Source organism: Camelus dromedarius, chromosome 9 (genome assembly GCF_036321535.1).
Source record: "Camelus dromedarius isolate mCamDro1 chromosome 9, mCamDro1.pat, whole genome shotgun sequence".
Taxonomy (NCBI): Eukaryota; Metazoa; Chordata; class Mammalia; order Artiodactyla; family Camelidae; genus Camelus; species Camelus dromedarius.
Genome location: NC_087444.1, coordinates 23,325,416 through 23,344,037, shown reverse-complemented (window position 1 = coordinate 23,344,037; position 18,622 = coordinate 23,325,416). Strand labels below are relative to the sequence as shown.

Sequence of the window (18,622 nt, the reverse complement as noted above, 5' to 3'; positions counted from 1 at the left end):
AAACCCTCAATTATCTAGCGTAAACCAGGGATGCCTATTCTGTGTGGAAAACATTTGACAGTGGTTGTGATCCTTTTGCCGAGATCATGGTAGCGCCTTAGCCCTTTAACCTCCTGTCTCTTTAAGATTTTGAAATGCTGGTTCTTATTGTGTAAGCCAGAGACATCTCCATGAAGAATTATTTTACTGGGCAACTTGCCCCTTCTGAAACCTCACTCATCCTGAAAAGTACCTCAGGAACCTCTCTGACTTTAATTTTTCTGTCTTAGTTCTATTTGTATATAATATTTGTGGTGTCTGGTTCTCTGTCTCACATTGTTAAAACTCATGGCCTTGAATTTCTGGGTCACTCCTAAAACATGGGCAGAACTTGATTACTAATGAAAGTTGACTCATTTCCTTCCAGGCAAAGGCTGACCTTGACAATCAGAGTTCATAATTAATCTTCAGAGATGCAAACTCTCTAATTATGGGACATCACCTATTCTTTCCTAAATTTTATAAGAATTAATGAGAACATTCTGAGCTGGGGAAGATAGACACACTGTTGAGAGGGTATGTAAAAATTATATCTGGAAAAAGGTCCTACCTACATGAACTTAATTAAGTGGTTGACTTCCTGCAAGTTTAAATTTGGTACATCTCTTCCCAGACCACAGTTTTACATACACGTTGGTCATTTTTGGTCTTGTGTAACTTATCAGCAGATCAGATTCCATAAAGGGACTGCAGTGTCTACCACCATTCTGTGCTGAAGAAAACAGGCTCTCATGTTGGCCAGATGTCTTGGGGAAGATGGTAAGGCCTTTTTTTCCCCTTTTAGGCTCAGAGTTCCTCTTTATTTTCCATATCTTGTTTAAAAATATTGCTCTTTCTCTTTTGCTTATTCTTTGCTTTCTTATGCTTCCTGTGAAGGGTTAGCTGAAAGTGTGAGTTATGCAACAATTCATTTACACAAGCGTGTGTTGAACTGTCTGTGCACTTAGAAGGATGACAGGGAGCCCCTACTTGGAGTGGGTCAGTGGTCAAGACAGATACAACCACTGACTCCAAGCATTACTGTCAGCAAGCATCATTACATTCTTGAGCAGTATTGCTGAGGGACTTCAAAAATAGGAATTGTCATCATACTTAGGAGGTTGAAGGGATTTTGACGAGCACCTTTCCCAGTCATCTTGTTTGATATGTGAGGAGCCCAAGGCTTAATATGGCCAAGTGACTTAGCCTGCATTACATACCTGATTAGAAAGTAGACTGGGACTAAAAGATGTTTCTCACACCCTGTTAGGTGATCTAAAGATTCACACTGTTTCTTTTCATTCTTGGTGCTAACTTTCAAGGAACTGATGTTCAGGGTGAATATACAGAGAGAAGAGGAGAAAAGAGGAAGAGAGAAAAGCATAATGAAAAACCCCCAACAATTTAGGGCTTTTATGAAGCAGTTTGAAAGACCAAGAATTTTAACTCCAGCTATACATTTTTATTTTTTAACATTCCATGAGACAAAACAATGTGGGAATTCTTTTGAGTTCCTCCTGTGGGGGTCTTTAATCCTCTTTAAGGATATTAAAATCCAAGGGGCAGTGGAACATACCTAATTCAGTCATACAATTTTAGAGTTAAGGGGAATATTAGAGATTATTTGGCCTAGCATCTTAATACATGAGGAATCTGAGGCTCAGAGAGGTAAAGTGGCTTGTTCAGGATTAATATCCAGTGGCAGAGCCAGGGCTGATGAAGAGGAAGGGTCTGTGGGGAGCCACTCTATCAGAAAGATCTGGGAACATGCTAAAGTCTTGGGTAAGATTTTTGTAAAACAATATACTAATTATATTTTTATTCTTATTCATATAAAAAACAAACTCATAACTACATACCTGTCTGTCTGTCTGTCATTCTGTCTATCTATCTATCTATCTTTCTATCTGTAAGTATGGCCAAAGTACATCTCATCTATCACTCACTGGACATGGGTTTTTTAAGCAGAATGGTGCAGGAGGATGTAGCCACATCAGGTGTGGCTTTGCCCTGATTTTGTTTAGTGAGTGGAATGCTTCTCAGGATGCATTGATTTTCACTTTGTATGAACTTGAGTGCATTACTTTCAAGATTCTTGTTTGATACTCAGTTTCTCTGATTTGGAAGGCCACAAATCATTGTAATGTCTAAGTTTCTTTTAAACCGTTTGGGCCATGGTCCTATATTTTAAGGGAAGTAGTGGTTTTTGTCTTGAGTCATCACATTAGGGTCATACACCATAATTTTTTTTCCATGATGTCCATTATTTTTATTATCTTTGGTTCTAATTATGCAGTGGTATGGCAATTAACAATGATGATCCTTTGACCACTGGATTGACTTTCTGAAATTAAAAATAGTTTATCTGTAACAAGTGCTCCTAAAGTGGCCTGACATCTAGAAAACAAAAGAAGTTACCTAAATGGTAAGCACATATTTTGAAGGTGTTTTTAGCCTACATATACTATAATGTTGTCCTGGTCTTAGAGCAGAGATCAGCAAAATTTTTCTTAAAGTGCCAGATGCTAAATGTTTTCGGCTTTGCTGGTCAAGAAGCATACTGAGGATATGATGTAGGTTTATATGCCCCTTTAAAATGTAACCATTTGAAAAAGGTTAAAGCCAGTTTTAGCTCCTGGGCTGGAGGTACAAAAACAGGTGGCCCGTGGATTTTGCCCAGAGCAATATTTGCTGACCTTTACCTTAGAGCATAATAGCCACTTGAAACGCTTCATGTCCTTCCAGGGTACACGATGTAGACTGGAAGAACCATTCTCTGTGGCAAGATTTTTTTTTTAATATACAGAACAAATTCTCGAAGCAGATGTTGCTGAAGTTAGAACAAAGAATTTTATCTGATCTTCTTGTATCCATTTTTGGTTGATGCCACTTTTCTAGTTGAGATGATCTATACTGGAGATCTGCACCAAAGCCGAGATCCTGTTAAATTAATGAGCATCATCAATAATATAAATAAAAATATTACATTTTTTTCTTTGACAATAGCTGTTCTCATATTGCCATGAAAGTAATAAATGTTGTAAGATATCATTGACTTTGTGAAAGTTATCCTTTGTGTGGAAAAGTTTTTTGGGTGATTATTGTGATGGTGATGATTTTAATAATTGTTTGTTCTCAAAAGCTTATAATCTAGAGGACAACAGATAAACAAACCAAATCCAGTCCCAGTTGTGTCACTGATGATAGAGCATGCTTCTAAGTACAGGCACCAGTAGGCTAAGACTCTTCACATGCATTGTAGGCATCGTCCACATGATGGGGGTTTGTGGGTTTTGCTGTTTTTGTTAAAAGAAGGCAAGAGTACATAAAATGATGATAGCCTTGGGGACTTTCAAAAGAAGTAATCTGTATGGTATCTGGATGTATGTTAGATAAATTTTCTCATTAGATCACCGTTTAGCTTTGTAGGATTTTCACTTTGTCCCTATGGAAATATAGACTTTGATTTCATACAGTAGATCAGGTGTAGGTGAAGGAATTTCCAAAGCTGAGTTGAGTTTGAATGTATACTAATACAGGCAGCATTTATAGGAAGCTTTTCTATTTAATTCAACCAACATTTATGAGTGTCATGAGTGCCAAATACTAGGCTAAAAATTACTTTATTTGTATATGCTATCTCAGTGTTTCTCAAAATTTTTTTTTTATCACTATCACCTCTTGCCCAAAAGGAGCCGTTTTAGAGTTTTTTCCCTAAACCCATGCAATTTTAATACTATAGGTATATTGTGTATCTGTGTAGCTGCTGTGGCCCTTTGGAAGGCCATAAACCATTGTAATATCTAAGTTTTTTTTTACCCCCCAAGAACCAGTGTTTTACCCCTTGGTCCTGTCTCTTATGGGAACTAGTGGTTTTTGTCTTGAAATAGCGTTCAAGACACTGTTATTTATTTCCCATGAAGTCCACTCTTAATTATCTGTGATTCGAATTAAGGCCATATAAGCGGGATTTTGTACTGTTTCAGTGAATTTTGCAATCATATTTTTCAATTATCGATTCAATGGTTTTGCATATGTGTACATTTGATTATTACTTTTTTTGGAGAATAGTTTATTCACAATCTACAAAGAAAGATTTTTTTTACCCTCTTAAAGTTTGAAGAAATTCAGACTTTTCTTCAGCCTACTCTCACATTCAGGTTTGGTTTGATATGATTTGGGTATGATTATTTTTGAACTAGGAATCCTTTCTGATCAAACCATAAGCTTTTTGTGCTTTCTGGTTTCAGATATTTCTTGGACTTCAGAACTTTACAGGTGGTTATCTCCTTATGTTGGAGAACAGAAAGCTAGCACCCACACACAATTTTTTTTCTCTGAAATTTTGTTACTTTTTACTGCTCAGTCTCTAAAGAATTTAGCAGTTCATGCCACTGAGGCCACTTTGTAGGAAGTTCTGTCATTCAGGATCCTGGTGGTTCATGTAATGAATGTTTTATCAAAAATTAGTAAAAGATTAATAGATGTATAAAAGAAAATGCAGTCAGTGTATCTGTGTGTGTATGTGTGTGTATATATGTGTGTATGTAAGTTCATACTTTGGGGGGAAATATGATTTCAAAAATCTACTCCATATAGCTTGGCTGGCCCACTTTGATTCAGGGGAGAGTGAAGGTTAAGAAGTCTTCCATATATCAGGAATCTTAATTAGTGTTGCTAATCCTTTGGGTAAATAGCTCAACCTAGTGGTTCCCAAACTTTGAGTATATTTAAAGAGTCTTTAGGGTGTGAAGATTCCATGCACGCTTGCATTTTGCCCTGTTAAGAATATGAGCATTGAATAGTCGCATGCCATCTATATGCCAGTTATTGTCTTAGGCACTGGGAGTATGGTGAGGAACAATTCTTAGTCTGTTGGGGAAGACAAGTAATCATAATAATGGGATAATGAATGATATATATTAGGGTTGCAGAATTATACAGCTGGGTGTCGTGCTTATTTCTTAAAGGAAATAAAATTTGAGCTGAAGCTTAAAGGAATTTTAGGACTTAACTATGAGAAAAGAGTGGGGAAAAGTGTGTTGCGCTGAGTGAACAGCATGTACAAAAGGTCTGGAGGCACAGGAGCCGAAAGAAGTTGAGCCTAGCAAGAGTGTAAGGTGTAAGGGGGAGACGATCTTGAGATGAAAGCATTTCTCAGTCTCTTGTTTGAATACAAGGCATAATGTCAAAATCTACTAAGAATGCAATAACTTTTATAAACCTTTATGTTTTAATAATTATAACAGCATTTACAGTCCATTTAAATATAGATAGGACATTATTTAGTAGTCTAGAGAGTGTTTAATTAGCATTTGCAGACTCCATGCAGTAACTGTATAGTGCGTCGCTTGGGAACAACTGGCTTAACTCATTCATTTTTCCTATTATTGTGAAGAATGCTCTTTGTAAACTCATATATGTTTAGAATATGCATGCCATGTTGTAATCACAAGTAGACATTTTCTCAGGGTCCAGTGCAGTGAAATATGGTAAGGTACCGATTGTGTGCTCCAAGACAGAGGAAAGGCCACCTTCCGTTATAGGAGCAACACAAGCATTTCAACGCTGTTTGTGTGCCCTTGCCCAATCTTTCAAGTGATGATTGAAGAGGCGAGGCTCTCAGTTCAGCTTTTGAGTTCTGATAAATGAGCCCAGACTATAAATTGGAAGATAAGGGTGTTTGCAAATTCTTGTGTAAATAAAGCATGGGTTCCCATTGCAGTGGTTACTGATTTCATAGTCTCAGATGAAGATGAACAATGCTGTGAATTAACAGCTTTAAAGCTGCAGCTTCTTTTTGGTTTGTATTTATTAAAATCAGTGTGTGTTTACTGCTTTATTCAGATGAGGGGGGTGGTGAAAAACCTGAACACATGGAAACCAAGTGAGGTGGCATTTCAGCAGATAATTCCCAGCCTCACAATTCCCCGTGAAATTCTTTTCCTGTGGGAAACTTTTAATTTGGAAGCATTCAGCCTAATGTGGGAACCAAGATTAACATTTTCTGAAATACTTCTACAAGAAAAGCAGAAATGTTCTGTTCAGGAAGCTGAATTTACATAGTAGAAAAATGGGCTGTCCTGCAGTATTTGGTAGTCTTTGTTTATTAGTTGTGGTAAAAAAAGGAAAAAGTTGTGTGTGTGTGTGTGAGTGAGAGAGAGAGAGAGAGAAATTGTATATTTGTCTTTGTTTCCTTTACATCAAACCAGCAAAGCCCTAGAAAGTGTGTTTTACCACAAACAGCCCAGCACTGGGCCCTAACACTATATGTGAATACTTTTTTTCAGTTCTTTTTGTTTTTAATTCTTGCTGACTAAGCCATAATGTTTCCTTTTTTTTTTTTTTTCTTTCTTTTTTGGGTGAGGGGAGGTGACAGTGGGAATGGGAATGGTAAGAAGTCAACATGACAGAGCTCTTCCCTTTTCGTCTCCACTTTACCAGGAAGTTAACAAGAAGTATTCCTGTACTTTTTTTAAAAAACAAATTCAGTAGTTAGCATAACCCAGTTAGTTACCTTTACACAGAGTTACAGAATTAAAAAGTTAACAGTGATGAGATATCAGATTGGGGGTACCAGGAGGAGGGGGACGATGAGGTCGGACAAGTAGGTTGCGCCTCTTGAAGGCCAACTGAAGAGTTTGGACTTGATTCTGTAGGCTCTGGGGCATTAGAAGTTTGTAAGCCAGAGCCTTGGGAATTACATGTTACATAGGAACTTTAACTGGTTACAGTTAGCCTTGGCTGTTAGCAATTATTTTTATCTACTTTAACGGGGGCTGGGGGAGGGGGCAGGAAACTAAGCTGGCATTATGGTCACAGGAAAGAACAGACTGATTTGGGGCCTTTTCAAACTGCAGACCTTTGTTACTGACCAATGCTTAATTTGGTTTCTGGGTTTTGTTTTTTTTTTTTCCCTCTGCCCTTACCTCATTTACCTTAACGACAGCTCCCCCGCTTCAGAGCTCAACTAGGGCAGGCTGCCACTGCGGATTGGGGGGCCGAGAGGCCCAGAGCAAGAAGAAAGTGGGTTGAAAGCAGAGTTCTGTTTAAAGAATTTTCTGCTGGAAGCCAGCCCAGAGGGAGTAAAGAGGAGCTTTAATGAGGAGCAGCTGCAGGGCCGACGCAACCCACATGAGACATTTTTTTCCCCTCCGTTCCACATTCTGTATAGTTTTTAAAAAATCATGATTTTGAAATAGATGTTTTGTAAAGCACGCCTCTCTATTTCTACTTCTTGTATGTGGTGGAGTTTTGCTTTGTGGTTTTATTTTTTTAATGACCAAATCCTTACGGAAAAAAAAAAAAAACCCAAAAACAAAAAACTAAAGGCAGAGCTGCAGCAAAGCCCTGGATGCCATTTGGGCTCACCCTGCTGATACAGAACATTCGGTGGAGAAAACAAGGGAGGGAGAACACTGGCTTTTATTTGGAAAAGGGGCTTATTTCCTGCTCAGACTTCAGTCATCTTGGAGCTGACACAAGCTGCTACAGTGTTTTAAGCTTTTCTCTAGACGAGTGGCTATTCACTTAGGAAACTTGAAAGAACAAGTTTTTCTGTCCTGTATTACTAGGGAGACGGACCCCGAACTGCAGCCATTGCCAGATAGGTTGGAATTGCTGTTCACATCCCCGCTCTGTTGAAATCTGTACAGTGGCTACATGTAAACGAATTCAGGCTGCTGGTGACATGTGAGAGTTGGGGTCTGGTTTTCATCTGCTTTATTGAGGGAGGACTGTATGGGCAACCTTTCAGTTGGAATGTGTTCCAGTTCCATTAGGAGGGATCCCTTGTTTCTCCCTCTTTTCTTCCCTCCTTCCCTCCCCTTTACCCCACTCCCTCTGTGTGTGTGTGTGTGTGTGTGTGTGTGTGTGTGCGCAGGAACAATGAGAGGGGACCTCTTCATGTCAGAAATGGCGGACTTTTTCAGAAAAAGGCATGAATATATCTGTGATGGAGCTGATAAGTATTCAGGTTAGTTTATGAAACTAGTTTACAGGGAAGAAGCCCCCCCTCCCCTCCCCAGTTTCCCTGTACTCGCAGCCTCCTTTGTGAACTCTGTTCTCTCAGAGATCCGCAGCCAGAGAAGGGGAGAGACTAGGAGGAAGTCACTGAGAGAACTGCTTAGATGAGTGATAAATTCCGTCCCGGGAGGAGGGCGTTTATATAGTTGGGGAGCAAAAGGCCAAGTGTTAGATTTATTCGGTTATTTTTTAGAAATTTTTTTACATAAACCTTCAGTTCAAGATGTGGGCTATTTCCTAAAAATTGTTCTGAGGTGACATTATAGATCTGTAGATTTGTAAGGGAACTTGGATGATAAAATCAACTCAAGCCATCTCAAGAAGAGACCTATTTAAGCTCTTGTTTTCAGCAGAGTCTTAATTCCTACTCAGACTCACAGGGTGTACGGTATACTTGTATTACAGTTGAACAGAGATTTGCAAAGTTGAAAGGTCTCCTGCCTTAGGAAACAGGGGTCCTTTACTTTTGGCTGCCTCACTTCCCCGCCTCTCCCTTTTCTTCCCATGTCCATAATTCTGCTTAGCCTCCGGGGTGTGAGGGATAATCTTGTACCTCAGGATGTTTCTTATGGTGACCTTGGCCTTTGTTCTACCAGGCAGAGCACAGTGTGGGGTTGGTAAGGTATTTTGTAACAGGTTTGGTTTGAGAGACTGACTTTATCCATCATGTGACATTTAACCTGGTTTGGAATGAAGTACTTAGTGGTAAATAGGAGTTCAAGGTATTCAAGGCACTTGCACCAGGGTCTCTAGACACGCCCTTACCCACCCACCCACACACACAAAATCAACTGGGAGTTTGAGAGAGGCACAGGAAGGACATAACAGTGGCTTAAATGAAGAAGAGTCATATTGATAGAAATAATGTAATGTATAACATAGAATGTAACTACTGTTAGGTCAGAGATGGGTGAGATGGTTTGGAGAAAGCTTTGAGCAGATCTTTGAAGCCAGGATAGAAAAAGGAAAAATAACTCAGACACGTATCAGATGGGAAAGTGTGATATTTCTTACTGGAAATTAGAAAGAAGATTTTTACATAGGAAACAGTAGAGAGTGTGGAAATAATCCTGAGTGTTTAAGTTATGGGTTACTAGGGAGTAAGACATTTGGTAGGAGTGAGGCAGACAGATTCTAAGGAACTTGGATTTGAAGGGCTGAGCAGTAAAGCTAGTTTCCAAGCAGAGAAGTGACATGACTAAAATTATTCTTGAGGAGTATTATTCTTTAAGTGGTGTGCTTAGTTTCAGTGAGCAATTTTCTGGCTTTCCTTATGGAAAGGTGTGGATAGGATGCTGGTGTAATTAAGATGATAGAGCTGACTGAATAGGTGCCAGTCTTGGGGAAAGACTTTGTAGAATACTTTCAGCTAAGTGCTATTATATGTTTTCATGAAGAATCTAGAAATACATTTGTAGATGACGCAAAACTGGGGAAATTTCTAGATTTACAGACAACAAACTTGGGGCAGATCCGTTAGCTTTGGTGTCCTTATCAGTGTAATAGGGTTCAGACCAGCTGGCTTCTGAGGTTTGGTACAGGGATGAAATTATGTGATTAGATGAATAAAGTGTAAAAGTTATCTCAATCAAAGAAACTTGGGGTAAAGATTCAGCATGAAAGAAAGAAATGACAGTTCCAATTACTGGGTTCGATGAACATGTACAAATACAGGACAGGAGAAATAGGGCATAAAAGTAATTCATGTGGGGGGGAAATGGGCTTTTCAACGACTGTGTGTTTGGTAGTACATAGGAGTATTTTGTGACTTCTAGAAAAGTAAATGTAGGTTTGGGCTGCAGCAGTAGAAACAACAGTGTCTGGCACACAGGAGGTGATGGTCCAGCTCAGCACTGTGCTGGTAAGAACATATATGCTACGTGTTGTTTTTTTTTTCTTCCATTTTGGGCCCTACCTTTTAAAAGAAGTTTTGGATGAACTAGGAGCACCTTGTTGAAGGTAGGCAAGATAGTCCAGTTTTGAAGTACATGGACTCTGGAGTTAAACCTAGATTTGTGTCCTGCCTTTGACGTCTGCTAGCTGTGAAATCATCTTTCTAAGCTTTAAGGTCCTCATATTCAGAATTGAGATCATAGGGTAACATACTGTTACAGGGACTAATAAAAGAGATAATGGCTGTAAAACGCTTAGCAAATACGTAACACACAGTAAATGCTTCGAAAATGTTGGTCACTGTCATTATTATTACCATTGTTATCTTAAGCGTGAGAGAGCCACTGAAATGGTGAGGAAGTCTGGAATAGTCCAAAGCATTGAACCCTGGAAAAAAAGAAAACAGAGTCAACATAGCTATCTTCAAATTTTTGAAGGGTCACATGTGAGAGAAGCAGAAGGCTTGTTCCTTTTTGTTCTAGAAGACAGGCATAGCCAGCAGGCAGAAATTGTAGAGAGGCAGAATTATTTTTTTTAAATAAGATATGATTCACATACTATTAAATTCACTCTTTTAAAGTGTACAATTCAGTGGTTTTTTTCAGACCTGAAAAACAATGTCTAAAAGATCGACTTTTCCAGAAAATTGTAGCTACAAAATGCATTGCTCTTAGGACATAGTTTCCAGGTGTATTCAGAGTTAAGTATAACCATCAACATTTTCTAATTTTAAAACATTTTCATTACCTTTCAAAGAAACTCTCTACTCCTTAGTAGTCACTCTCCAGTTCCCCTCTTCCCCGCCCCTGACAACACTAACCTACTTTCTGTCTCTATGGATTTGCCTGTTCTTGACATTTCACAAAAACAAAATTATACAATATGTGGCCTTTTGTCTCTAGCTGCTTTCACTGAACATGACGTTTTCAAGGTTCATCCATGTCATAGCATGTGTCAGATCTTCATTCCTTCTTTTATGGCAAATAATATTTCATTGTATGAATACACCACACTTTATCCATTCATCAGCTTATGGGCATTTGGGTTGCTTCCACTTTTTGTTATTGTGAATAATACTGCTACAAGTATTCTTTGCAAATTTTTGTGTGGACTTATGTTTTCAGCCATCTTGGGTGTATACCTAGGAGGGAAGGCAGAATTTTAAGACATCAGAAAGAAAGAGTTTGTGACAATGGGATCCACCTACACTGAAGACAGTTCTGTTGCAAAAGTAGTGAGCCAGTACCTTTATTTTACTGAACAAGTGCATGGCTTTTGCTGTGTTTACTAGATACTGTTCTAAGTGCTTTACAGTTATTTAAAACCCTACAAGGTAGACATTGTTATTAAATCTATTTTGCAACAAGGCGGTCTAGTAACTTGCTCAAGATCACTCATAGAGTAAATGAGATTGAAATCCAGGTGATCTGGTTCTAGTGTCTGTACCCTTAGTACAGGAACAATAAAGACTTCAAGTATTTATTGAATTCTGTTTCTCAGACACCATGCTTAACTGCTTTTATTCAAGTAGAGACTGGTGATTAACTTTTAGGGATATTTTAGAAAGAATTATTTTTTGGGTAGAAGTTACCTTAGGGTGCCTTGAATCCCAGTTTCCAAGGATGGATAGAAGTGGGGGAAAAGCCAGTAACAAGATGTCTGGCCTGAGGCTTTTAAGATGATTAGACTTTTTCTCAGAAAGGAAACAGTGAGTATTAATGATAAGTACTGCGGGAACTCGGTTAGCAAGACTTGTCAGAATATGTTAATAAGTTATAGATAATGTAAAAAGATTAACCAAAAGTGACTTTTGAGATTGTGAATGGAAGCCTTAGAAAAATGGATGAATTAAAGTTTCATGGAAAAGTGATCCTACTTTAAAAATATTTAGTTTCAAGTATTGGCAGGATATATTAGGGTAAGGAGATGACTTTTAGTAAACCGAACATATGGAACTGGAGCTGAAGGTGGTTGTTTAGAATGAAATGAACAGCAACAAAAATAACATGCATAAGAGAGAAAAGAGCAGTGCAGCCCAGACTTCCTTTTAAGGTGGCTGTAGTTGATGGGGAAGAAGAAGTAGAGGAATCAGTAATCTAGACTAAAAATTTCTAGAGCTTTGAGATAGACAGAGGGAGTCATAGAAGCCAAATGTAAAATGATGAAAGTGATGGAAGGCATGGCCAGCAATACCTTCCATAAAGAGAATTTCCTTGTGATAAAATCTCAGATGAGATCACTGAACTTGATAAGGGGTAAGTCGTTGCTCTTAGGACATAGATTCTGGGCGATAATTAGAACGAAAGTTTTGTTGCAAAGGGACAAGTAAGAAGATGGAACAGAAAGGAAAAGTATCTGAAATTAGGCTACCATTATAGAAGTTTGGTTGTGAAGGAAGAAGAATTTGACAAGGGAATTGGGGCTTAGTGAAAAATGTAGGTTAAAAAAGACTTGTATATGTTTTAAGGTAAAGGAATAAACAGTCTATAATGCTAGAACATTTTAAATAAGAAATTAAGACTTTATTATTATACCAACAATGGCTCTAGTTTCATGTAAAACTAGGATGTGGTTCTGTATGTGGGCTTTAGAAGAATAAATCAGTTGTACATCATATCTAAGTATTATCTCACTTAGAGTAAAACCCTGAATCCTTTACAGTGGCCTAAAGGCTCTTCATGATCTGCCTCCCGGTTACATCTCTCATCGGTTTCCTGGCACTCTTTTTCTTAATCCCTTAGGTAGAGCCAAAGAGTTTTCCTTGCTATTCCTCAAACATGCCAGGACTGTTCCCAGTTTAAGGGCCTTTGCATTTGCTGTTCTTTCTGTCTTGAACATGCTTTCCATAGCTACCTGCATGGGTCCCTCACCTCATTCAGGACTTGACTCAAACATGCCTTCTCAGCGAGGCCTTCTCTGATTTTCCTGTTTATTACTGAAATACCTCACTTATCCAACCCAGTATTACCAATGCATTCTCTTCCTATGGCCCTTACCAGTTTCACTGTTACTCATAGCACTTAACTCTGCCTAACAAATTTATTATATATTTTACCTATTAGTTTTGTTTTTTGTCTTCTTCTACTAGAATTTAAACTCCATGAGTTCAAGGATTTCCCTAGCACTAGAACCATGCCTGGCACTTAATAGGTGCTTGGTAAATGTTGCATGAATGAACGAGTGTAATGTTCTTTGTGGAAACTGATATGAGAACATTCTTCTTCGTCATCAACAGCATCATTGATAAGCATGTTGGATGCTATTTATAGAATTAGGCTTCATATATTGTCTTACTCAGGAGTTGGCAAACTTTTTCGGTAAAGCACCAGATAGAAAATACTTTAGCGAGCCATGTGGTTGCCTTACAACTACTCAACTCTGTTATTGTAGTACAAGAGTAGCCATAGACAATCCCTGCATGGATGAGTATGGTTGTGTTCCAACAAGACTTTATGTATGGAGATTGAAATTTGCATTTTACATAATTTTCAAACATTTCAAATGAAATATTATTGTTCTTTTGATTTTTTCTCCCAACCATTTAAAAATGTAAAAACCATTCTCAGCTCTCAGGCCATACAAAAACAGGCAGTGGGCCAGAGTAGACCCACAAGATGTAGTTTGCCAACCTCTACTTTTACTGGTTTCTTAGTATCTTAGTTGAAACTTACTCTTATATACTTGGTAGTGAGCAACAATGTAGATTAAACCCTGCTAACAGATAATTCAGTAATACTTTTGCTTGGCTCCAGAATCTTCCATATTGTTTCATTTTTGTTTTCCTGGGAACCTTATGTTTTCATTACATGTTTATGATGCTGGTATTTAAGTGAGTTTGCATTCTCTGAGCAGATGTCACATGATAGTGTTGGGGAGGTGGTCATGGTAGCAAAGCTGGGCGAAGCCCACCCAGGTTTAAAAGTTTGCCATTATTTACAAGGTAAATAGTTCCCATATGGGAGAATCAAGAGTTGTCAGGCAGGCTTAATGCCCAGAGGACTGTCCCTGTGAATGAGAATTGTATTTCAGTTTTTAACATCATCCATAACAGATTTCTTGAATAAGCTATAAATGCTTTTAATAATATAGCTTGGGGTTCATTTTAGCTATGCTACATGCAATTTTTGCTCCTTTACTTAAAAAATAATTAGAAAATGTCCTATTCTATTATCAAATCAAGCTGTGATTTGAATAAAGCATCATATTTTCCCTCAGTAAGTACAAAGAGGAAAAGAAAAGTTCTTCATTTGCAAAACTTTTAAGTATTTATAAGGTTTCACATACTTGATTTTGTTCAGTTCTTACAACAGCCTCATGATGTAGGTAGCTTTATTAACTATTTTTAAAGTGAGAGAACTGATAGTGATGTTAAGTAACTTGTCCAAAGTCATAGCACCAGGACTCCACATGGACCTTCTGACCGTATGAGGAAACTTCAGTCAGTCTTTGGTCTCATTGCTGTGCCCTCTCCTCACTGCCTTTCATTCTGTAGCTTCATGTGCTCATCAAGATGCTCAGAGATCTAGCTGTTCCTGGCTCTGCCTTGCTTACTGTGCACAGCTCTGGGAAAGTACAAGGCTGTGCGGGGTTCCATCCATTACCAGCCAGAGGCCCTTCCAGCTCTGTTTCCTCCTCCAGCCATTTTAGCTACTGCGTAATTCTTCTGGGCATGTTCTTAGTTCCCGAAGATCTAGTCCTCCTTCTTTTCTCAAAATTATGACCTCCAAAGATTTCACCTGGTCAACTGATGGCTAACGAAACACCTTGGATATGATTGGCCAAGACGGGAAGGAGTGAAACAGGGCCCCAGTGCTTCAAGTCTGGGTGATTGGGAGAGTAAGGACACAGTGATTGGGTATTATAGGAATACATGATAGGACTTGGTTTTGAGGGAGATGATTTAGAGTTTGGTTGAAATGTGTTATCTTTGAGGTGATGGTGAAACAGCCTTGTAGATTTAGTTTTCTATCCTCCAAAAAGTGAAATGGAGAAATAGGTTGAACCAAATATATGGGGCGACAGCCAAATGGCAAAATTTATAGTTAGAATCAAAGACTTTGTGTTCCTTTTAAATGCTTCTTAAAGGTCCTATTTAAACAACCTCTTCATTATGAAAATGGAGACTTTCCATGCCTTTTTATGCTGTTTAGAGAATATTACACGCAGTTTGGGATGATTATATATCTTACGCATCAATAGGTAGCATATAAAAAGATTCCTCAACACACACGTGGAAAATGTTATAGAATATTATTCTTGAATTGCTTTCCTTTTTTGCTTTGGTGCTTGTATGGCACCTTAGATATTTTTTATGTTATTTTAATTATATTCTTTGCTTTTCTTTTTGTTTAGAAAAGCTTCCTGCTACTAATATCTTAACAGATTTCAGTTTCTGAAAAGCCCCTTTGATCCTTTCCCTATTCCTATACCTCGTTTTTCTTTATTACAGTTTCAGCCCCTTGAACATAACCCAGAAATTTAGATATAGGCCAACTGATGTCCCAGTGGAAACGAGAAAAGAAGAACTTATTATTTCTCAGTGGTTAATTGAGAGAAAACACATGATATTTTATATATTTTAAAATTGGAGAGGATAACAGGGTCAGTCCATGCATTATGATGTAAAAATCTTAATTCTATCAAATGGCTTAGTCAAAATGAGAAAGATAATGATTTAAAGACAAGGATCAACAATGGTGTGCAAAAAGGTGCTGTTACACCAGATCAGCCTGTACATACATGAAAAAGGCTATGGTTGTATTTTGCCTCTGAATCAAGGTCATGCTGACTGGCCATGGCAGACCTTGCTGGATCACCCACCTGTATTCTGTCACCTGGCAAGATGCAAGAAGGCATAGGACTGTGTGGTTAAGTTCTCTAAGCACCTCTTTTCCTAAAGTAAGGCAGTTTTACGGGTTGTACCTCCAGGTTTCTCAATTCACAATCTAGTTTTCTTGAATAGGCTGCTCTATCCTGTAAGTTTTTGGACTTACGAGAAGTCAGATGTTTTCATGATCTCCTCTCTTTTCCGCACAGATGTCCAGAGGGCTTCTTGGGAGAATATTGTCAACATCGAGACCCTTGTGAGAAGAACCGCTGCCAGAATGGTGGGACATGTGTGGCCCAGGCTATGCTGGGGAAAGCCACATGCCGATGTGCCCCAGGGTTCACAGGCGAGGACTGCCAGTACTCGACCACTCACCCCTGCTTTGTGTCTCAGCCTTGCCTGAATGGAGGCACCTGTTATGTGCTTAGCCGGGATGCCTATGAGTGCTCCTGCCAAGTCGGCTTTACAGGTAACAAAGTGGGACTCAGACCCCTACTTTCCTATTCCGAGCAGGTACTTCTGTTTAGCATCTTCTAGATACTGTCATCTGGCTCTTTAGGGTCCCCCAACTCTGATACATGTTTAACATTATGGTAAGGGACTGGAATGTTCCAATCAAGTATCCTTAACTTCCTTTTGAAAGAGGAGAAAGAGAAAAAAAAAAGAGTCAAATACTCAGAAGTAGTTGACTGCCTAAAGTCTGTGTATTCGGATCAGGAATCAGAATTACTTCACTGTCTCCAGAAGAAGAGTTGTTATTGATAACTTATTCCTTGAAATCTTCTCTCCCCAGACATTCAGGGCACTTGCTTTTCTGGTTTTATAAACTGATTGTGCCTTTTGCTTCTGTATCACCTTGACCTTGTCCTCATTCATTTAATTTTTGTGTTCTTTGGAACTCTGTTTTGAGCCTTCTTTTGAGCCATATCACTGCTTTCCCCAGGGACTCTCATGATCTCCAGTTGCTTCAGCTTTCATCTGTATCCTTTGCTGATGACTCTCATAGTCCATCCCCACCCTGCCATTCAGGCTCATATTCCCAACTATCCATTGCATCTCATCCTTGGACATTCAGCAGGTTCCTCAAACTCAACATGTTGTTATAAATACTGGTGCCAATGTCCACTCCAAACACTTCACACTAGAAATTACTTCTCACTTACTAGTACCCTACTTAGACTCAGTCACCTACTCTAACCTCTGAATTGCCTCTCTCACCTGCCTACTCCTCTTCATTTCCTCTGCTGCTCTGTAGCTGAGGTCCGTGTCATCTCTCACCTAGACTCCTGCAATTGTTTCCTGACTGGGGTCCTTGCCTTTATCCCCATCTGGTTTACCTGTCACGTTACCTTTAATGCTAAGTGCAAATCTGCTCACAAACTCGCCTGCTTACAATGCCTAATGAGTTTTCATCATCTGCAGAATAAACTTCAAACTGTTTTACTTGGCTTCTGTAGCCCTTCACAAATTCACTAGGACTTGAATTTCTTTACAGCCTCATCTCCTCGCAAGCGTCTAGCTGTAGTGACGCCAGCATTCTCATCATTTCCTGAAAACGTCATACTTCCTCTTGCCTCCATGCTGTTGCACACCCTTTTGCCTGGAATGCCCCTTTCTATAATTGGTGATTGCCCAATGTTATTGTAAACTCTTAGTGACCCTTTCATGATTCCTTTATGCAGTTAGTCTCTATGTTCTATTATTTTATCTGTCGCATTTTGTTGTAATTAATTTTTACATGTCTCTCCTCTGACTCTATTATGGGTTCTTCAAATGTGGATCTGAGCTTTATTCAGAATGAAGCATAAGTGTTTATTAAGTTACATAAGAAAAGAACTATTCACCATTTTGTCTCCTCACCACTACCAGCAATTCTGTAGATAAAATGAAAAATGGAAAACATACTCAGAAGACTAGACTGAATCACTTAGTCTGGAATATTCTACTGTTTTTTTCTTTAAAAGGTGTTGGCACAGGTAGAAGATAGTTAGGATGATCCATTATCTCCATTGTGACTGTGACAGCATTGATGCTGTGAGTCATTGAGGAGATCTGGTGGTTAAGAGAATAACTTTTTCCTGATTGTCAGTTTTGAGTTGTTTTGTTCCACAAGCAAAGGGCGGGCTTATCCATTTAAAACATTTTAATCCCAACTAGTGGAAATGGCAGTAATGCTTTCTTCATAATTAAAATGTTACTCTGAAATAAATCCTTAAAGCATATTCCATTGCTGTTAAAAGGATCTCTTCTTGGTGTTCTTTGGGCTTCTGGTCATCTTTATACAGCCGCCACTTTTGTCTGTCACTTTAGGGATCCCTGCAGGTCAAGCTCACCCGTTCGGTTTTGTGACAGCCCAGTAGCCCACCTAGTCAGACGTTATGAGCTCCTCTCCACTCACAGATGAAGAAACAGAGGCAGGAAGTTAGTTCCTGCACAAAACATGTATGGGAAACCAAGGTCAGAGACCTTTTTGTTTCAGTGGTAGGCAAACACTGATATAGACTCTTGTCAGCAGTAACCATTTTTATCTGTTCTCCACTGTGGGTAAGTACTTCTTGGTTGAATGAAGAAAAAATAGAAAGGAAAATTTTGGTTCCTTCATTTCCTCTCTGCTTAGCACCCTGAGATATATGTGCTGTGCCCAGATTTTTATTGCTCTTTCCCCTTTGATTTGATATTTCCTGACAGACAGAGAGCACTTCTGTGTGTTCATGTGCCACCTCTCTCTCCCTTTTAAGAAGCTGTCATGACTCTCATTTGCTTTTCTATAGGGGTCAAAGATTTGAATATTTACCTAGACAACCGATTGGAGTATTAACAATTCAGGCAGTTCTCATACTTTTATTTTTTAACAAAGCT

The 18,622-nt window shown here is 38.8% G+C and overlaps 1 protein-coding gene across 1 annotated transcript in view; it reads left to right on the top strand.

The window, feature by feature from the left end:
* NOTCH2 (notch receptor 2) overlaps window positions 1-18,622 on the top strand; it is a 153,280-nt gene that overhangs the window by 55,708 nt on the left and 78,950 nt on the right. The window contains exon 3 of the mRNA XM_031457916.2: window positions 15,973-16,232. Within this exon, the coding sequence (XP_031313776.2) occupies window positions 15,973-16,232 (260 nt within the window). The remainder of the gene's footprint in view (window positions 1-15,972; window positions 16,233-18,622) is intronic.